We start from the raw sequence: 6,000 nt of genomic DNA, 5'->3' as shown, positions 1-6,000 counted from the left end.
TGGTGTACTTGTGCAGTGCAGGAATATGGCAGCTCTGTTGTACTCCTTGTACTGAATGAGTACACCAGTGGGTAGATCCTCAGCTGGAGGAAATGCTTGTAACCACCACCAACTCCAGTGGAGCTAATGACAGTTTACACAGGGTAAAGTTGGGAGGGAAGTTGTTCCCTGGCCTGTTGGGCTTCTGTTCTCCTGGAGGCAGAGTCATTTTTGTTACAATATACAAACCTTCTTGTTGGTCAAAGGCAACGGCAAAATACTGCTCCTTTACTGCACAACAGAAAAATAGAAGCTAATTATTTTTCTTTTGTATGCACCCTGCTAACACAAAGGAAAATAACCTCATGGTGGAACAAGAGGAACCTGGGTGTATACCTGGATCCTTTAGGCAACAACATGTTTTTTCTCTTCCTCTTTCTAAACTAATGAGAAAACTCTGTTGGACTCAAGTCAGTGCTAAAACTCACAGAATTGGTATTTCACTTACTGTTCCCCAAAATTCCATTACTTATGATCATCTCTAATAATCGTATGAAGGATGGGATGTAAATCTTTTGTATGTTCTTAGTCTCAGATCCTGAGCATTAAGCATGCCAGACTCCCTGCTACACAAAAAACTATTACTGACTGGGCTCAGGGAAGTAGGCCTATTAGATTTATCAACATTGCTATCTAAATAAATAATACAATACATAGGCTTGTCTGAAGTAGTTGTCTTTGGTTTTCTGTACCTGGAAGTATGAACAAAATCCATGCTGAAGAACAGAGGCAGCATGTAAGCTTGGGAAGGCTTCTGTTTTGGTGAGCGCTAATAACAAAGGTAGCTACAGGATTTACCCCTAAAATACTTGCAAGTCTGCAACAACTGCCCCCTTTCCTGCACCTTACAGGGTATTTCAGGCCAATATAACACCCCTCCAGCCAACAGGTGCTTTGTATCCTGTGAGAAGCACGCAGCAAATCTCAGGCTTGAGTCCAGTATGCATGCAAAGTACTTTGCAATTGATGTAGGGGCTGTGGTGTGCTGTGCCGGTAGAGGGTACCTTACCCACATAATTCCTATTGATGCTGATGACATTTACTTGTGTACATCTTCCTTGCTACACCTAAGAGGCAGAGCAGAGGCTCTTAGGACTGCAATTCCAATGCCAGTAAAACTCATTAATGCACATGACAAATAGGGGATCACCCTGGCAACATCTGTCTGGTTGATGCACTCAAAGTACTTGTGCATGTTTGCACCTCTCCTAGGATGATGACTACTGTGGCAAGTCTCATTATCACCAAGATGAAGTTTGCCTGATGGCAGCAAATGTGATGGGCTGGTGGCTGTTTACAAATTACACATGCAGAAGTAAATGGGTCTGTGTTTGCTTTTCAGCTGCTGCTGGGAAACAGGGACTCTCCTGCCAGGTCACAGATCAGCGATACAACAGACCTCTTAAAGCAGTTCCTCAGTTGCAGAGGTGGATGCATAGCTTGTACTCAAATAGCTGTCCAGTACACAGAAGTTGCTATGGCAGCGCTTTACAGATATACATTGCACAAGAAAGCAGTGATGTCGGACCACACTGACTCTTTTTTTTTGTGTCTTAAACAGAAGACTTGCTCCCAACCTGGGAACTGTGGAGCAGAACAAATATTGGAATATAATACCTATCTATATATATCTCTACTTAAGTCTATTGTCAGATTGCATCTGACTGTGGAACTGGGTTTAAAACACCTGGGTAACAATTTACATATTACGTCAACAACAACATCTCTCCTGCCCCCCCTTCCCCTTTCCACCTGCAGTGCAGAGCAAGCCGACTTCATAGCATCCTTCACAGCAAAATGGGTCTCTGCTGCATCTTTTTGTCTTCGTGAAACTCATTTAATTCTAGTACTTTAACACCTACTCCTTCCTCTGCTGCTGGTGCTATTGCAAACAAGAAATGCGTCCGGGTAACACTGCCTCCTTGGAAACCTGCCTCTGGCCTAAAAAGCCCATTTTGGTGCCTGTGTGGCACTGGAAAGGCAGAGACCTCATGGGCTGAGCACATTTCATGGCTGTGTTGTGTTCACTCCAGACCTCTCGATGAACAGATGAATAAGCTGGGCTATTGCACCAGCATGATTTAATGGGAAAAAATAAAAATATTGGCCTGGGAGTGCAACAGGCTGCTGAGAGAAACCCAAGGGCAGTGTACTTCCCTCGGCATGAGTACCTGGAGGGGAGGCTGGGAGCAGGAGCTCTGCAATGGTGTGGTCTGGGAGCAGTGCAAGGGCCCCACCTCTCCATTAGCCTGCAGATTTCCAAATAATTGTAAACAACGCTGACTTCAAGTCTGCTGCCAGAGCCTCAGGCTCTTTAAGAAATAACCCCTACTCATTTATTGCCCGAGGATGTTATTATTTCCAGAATGAACTAGTTGTGGATCACCATACTGGGCAGAACTATAGTACAAAGCGTGTTTTAGTGCAAACCTACTTATGACATAGTCACAAATCTTCTTTGGACAGAAACGGGTGCAGAACCCCAACCTTTTGTGTAGAAAAGTGCCTGCAGCTCACTTCTGCATCATCTTCATCTTGGGACTGGTCTGGACAGGACTGGCTCTCACATGCCGTGTGACAGCAAGGCACAGCTCTGCCTTGCTGCTGAGGCCCCGGGGACGTCAAGCACAGCTAAGGAGCAGCTTAGCAGGGGGTATGGCAGCTGTGTCCCCCTCCCTGGCTGTGCCAGCTGTGGGGAGGCTGTGCAGATTAGGAGCTCTTCACTCCTACATCTGATAGGATACGCAAAATTATCCTGCTTTGCTGAAGGCTCAACTCTGTACCTCTAATATGAAATTTCTACAGACAATCAAAGGTTTTAGTTTTAAGAAAGAAGTAATTAATATATACACATACTGCTTTCAGCATGCTTTCCCTTAAAAGACTGCTGCCATCTTTTGTATCATGAAAAGATGGATATGAAAATATTTTGTGCCAGGAATGGTAATGCAGTAGAGCACAGAGTTCAGTCACTATATACTGGTAATCACTATATTTCCCACTAAAAGTGATGCAATAGGTGATTAATAAGAATGAAGCTCAGAGTTTATAATTAGCTACTTCATGTAAGGCCTTTCAAATATATGTAATTGGAGATACATAAATGTTTTTAATACTAGTTCAAGTGTGAACTGATTTGGTCTTTGGTCTTTCTGCTTTTGTGAATAATACTGCAATAGCAGCTTTTAAAAAAAGAAGTATTTTTTATTTAAATTGGTCTAGGCAAGCGCCACACTAAATATAGTGAGCATATGCAGTATATAAGAGCAAGGCAGGAAAAAGGATTATCAAAATAGCTGAAATAATTTTGTAAACAGCATATACTGCATGTTTATATGGTTTAATTGTCATTCCTGTCCTGTCAGATCTGTGTGGAGGTAGCCATATGCTTAAGCACAACTTGGTCAAGCTAGTTGGTGCATTTACTCCTGTTCAGAGCAGGTCTGGGCTTTAATTCAGGGCTTGGGGTTTTTATCTTTAATGAAAATTGAAAGGTGCAAGTGCTTTGAACAGCTGTACCCTAGCATGATCTTTCTACAGACAGTCACCCTGAACCAACAGTTTGAAATAAGATTTGCTATTAACTTGAACAGGAGATTAGCCAGGCACCTGTGAAGAAAAAGGCATTCTCTATTTCTGCCTGTTGCAAATTCTTCTACGGTTAGCCTTGTCTCAGCTAAGCATGTAGACCTGAGCTCCATCCTGGAATTATTTTGCCCAGTTCCAGGTTACAATGGCACTTTTCTGTTGGGCTTTTTCTTTGTTTGTTTGGTTGGTTTTGGTGTCTGGCCATGGAATGAAGGTGCTTAGCTGTAGGGCAAAGTTTCACAGCTCCCTGGGTATGACAGTGAACGGGATGACAGGACTGCTGGATTCGAGGTCCAGAGCGGTGAGGAAGCATTCGATGGCTGCTTCATTTTTCCCCTGAGCTTGCAAGACCTCTCCAAGGCTGTTCCAGGCCCTGTGACTGGTGGTTTGGATCCGGATGGCATCTCTGAGGACTTTCTGGGCCAGGTCCCTCCGCTCAAGTCTGCTCAGCACCAGGCCCTGTCAACAAACAAGTGATAAGCAGTTAACAATGGCAAAAAACAGAGGAGGAAATGGAACCCCCCAAGGTCCCGGCAAGCTGGGCAGATGTTTGAGTGCAGGTGCAGTAGTCCTATGGGGTGGGGGATCTCCACCTATTTCTGGAGAACAGAAGCAATCAGCTGTTAAGCTTTCCTTTTTTTGATTGTGATGTGTAATTTAAAAAAACAACTGTGAAAATAATTTTTTTTAAGCAGAGACTGATCCAGCTCTGCAAGTGCTCCTGCTGCATGTTACTGGGAGAGCATACACTGGTGCTATATAGAGGAGTCTATAGGCCCTTTAAGCATCCCTCTCTCCTTGAGTAGGTTACACTGGCTTCTAATCTCCAGGAAAATTATACACAGGTCCAATTACATCCAGTATCTAATAGAAAGATCTTTCTTCTTAACAAATGGGGCTAGAGGGATGCGGCCCCCTTCTAGGGGCAGGCTGTATGTAACAGCATGGGGCCCTCTGTCCTCTTGCACTCCGATGTAGATCCTAAAGCAGTGTGGGGGAGCAGAAGGATGGAGGAACCTTGTTTAAAAAGCTGTCCTTAGGGTAAGAAAAGACATAAGTGGGTGTAATCATCTGGAAGGAACAGGAGGGGGAGGATGAAAGAAGTGGTAGGAAGAACATGTTTTCCTATAGGGCTCGCATGGATGTGCCTGAACCCTCAAAGTGTCTAAGGAGCCAGGCTCCCTTTTAATTAATTGTACAGCAGTCAACCACACCGAGCCCAGGTGGTCATGTGGGCTTTGCAGTCAGCAATGCATTAGTGGCATTCTTCTGCTTCCTACTGAAGGTGCACACACCAGGATGAACCTCCCACCAGTTTCATCCAGGTGTGGCCTGTAGAAGAAGCAGTTGACACTTGGATGTTGCCTGCCAAGCTCTGCATGGCCTCTGCCTGCACTCACCCGCAGAAATGCTGCAAAGTGATATGACTGCCTGACTTCATGCTTTTCCTGGGACTATATACGATGTGGATGCATATATATATGAAGAAAAGCATTAGCTTCATCTTTTATGTGTCTCATTGCCTTTAGTTGATATGAAAAGACATAAGAAACCTGAAATCTCTCACAACTAGAACCCAAGTAAATTTCTGATGAAAGAAAGGTGATGCTTTTGGAAATAGTGAAGATTTTTCCTTTGTCTTGTTTTGTTTGCTTTTCCAAAAGTGCCATTAGAAACAGAGTGCATCAACGTGGCTAAGAGCCTATAGCCACTGATAGTACTAATACCTACAGAAACACATTACCTTGCCTGAGAGAAAAATTAAGAAACACCCATTTAATCAATTATCAGCAGTACTGTGAAGTTTCACTGCCTCTTTCTTGCCCATAACCTTGACCTGAATAGTCAACTCAGTATCAAATCTGATCATTTAGAGATGCAGTGGGGCTGTTTTTTCTTTAGGTTTCTCTGTTGGAAAACGGCGAGGCAATGGGGCCTAACCTTACCATCCCGTTGCGAGCAGGCACAGGTGGCACAGAGGTACCCTGATGGGAGAGAGGCTGGTTCCTCTGGAGGTAGCTGCCTGGAGGCAACCACAGGCACGTAATGACAGACTGGAAGGAATTTGTGCAATTATAATTTGAGTCACCCACTTGACAGGGATTATGAGGCATAGAAAGGGCAAGTAGTGTGGCCATAGCAAATCTGCTGCTGAGCCAAGAACAGACGGGGGCTATCTCAGCTCAAGTTTGTCCTCAACCACAAAACCACTCTTCCTAAATACTCTTCCTGTTGCGCTGACTGAGCAGAGCCGATTGTGCTCTCCGGTGGCCGGAGACCCATTGCTGTCCTCACCCTGACACTAAGTGGCATCAAGCCTCTTAACACTCCCGGAGGGCCGCTGGCCCTGGAGGCACAGGGGCTAGCGAGCCT

General features: G+C 44.7%; 1 protein-coding gene across 4 annotated transcripts in view; it reads right to left on the bottom strand.

Moving 5' to 3' along the window:
• Positions 1–1,793: 1,793 nt before the first annotated feature.
• The window catches only part of TTC7A (tetratricopeptide repeat domain 7A), a 181,237-nt gene continuing 177,030 nt past the window's right edge, over positions 1,794–6,000 (bottom strand). For 2 of the 4 annotated variants that reach the window (XM_010576506.1, XM_010576507.1), the window contains one exon: positions 1,794–4,086. In XM_010576506.1, the coding sequence (XP_010574808.1) occupies positions 3,865–4,086 (222 nt within the window). In that variant the 3' untranslated portion in view covers positions 1,794–3,864. The remainder of the gene's footprint in view (positions 4,087–6,000) is intronic. The other 2 variants (XM_010576509.1, XM_010576511.1) reach the window with 2 other exon arrangements.

Source organism: Haliaeetus leucocephalus, unplaced genomic scaffold (assembly GCF_000737465.1).
Source record: "Haliaeetus leucocephalus isolate CR32 unplaced genomic scaffold, Haliaeetus_leucocephalus-4.0 Scaffold526, whole genome shotgun sequence".
NCBI classification, from domain to species: domain Eukaryota; kingdom Metazoa; phylum Chordata; class Aves; order Accipitriformes; family Accipitridae; genus Haliaeetus; species Haliaeetus leucocephalus.
Note: the sequence above shows the minus strand (reverse complement) of the source record. Positions and strands in the feature narration are given on the sequence as shown.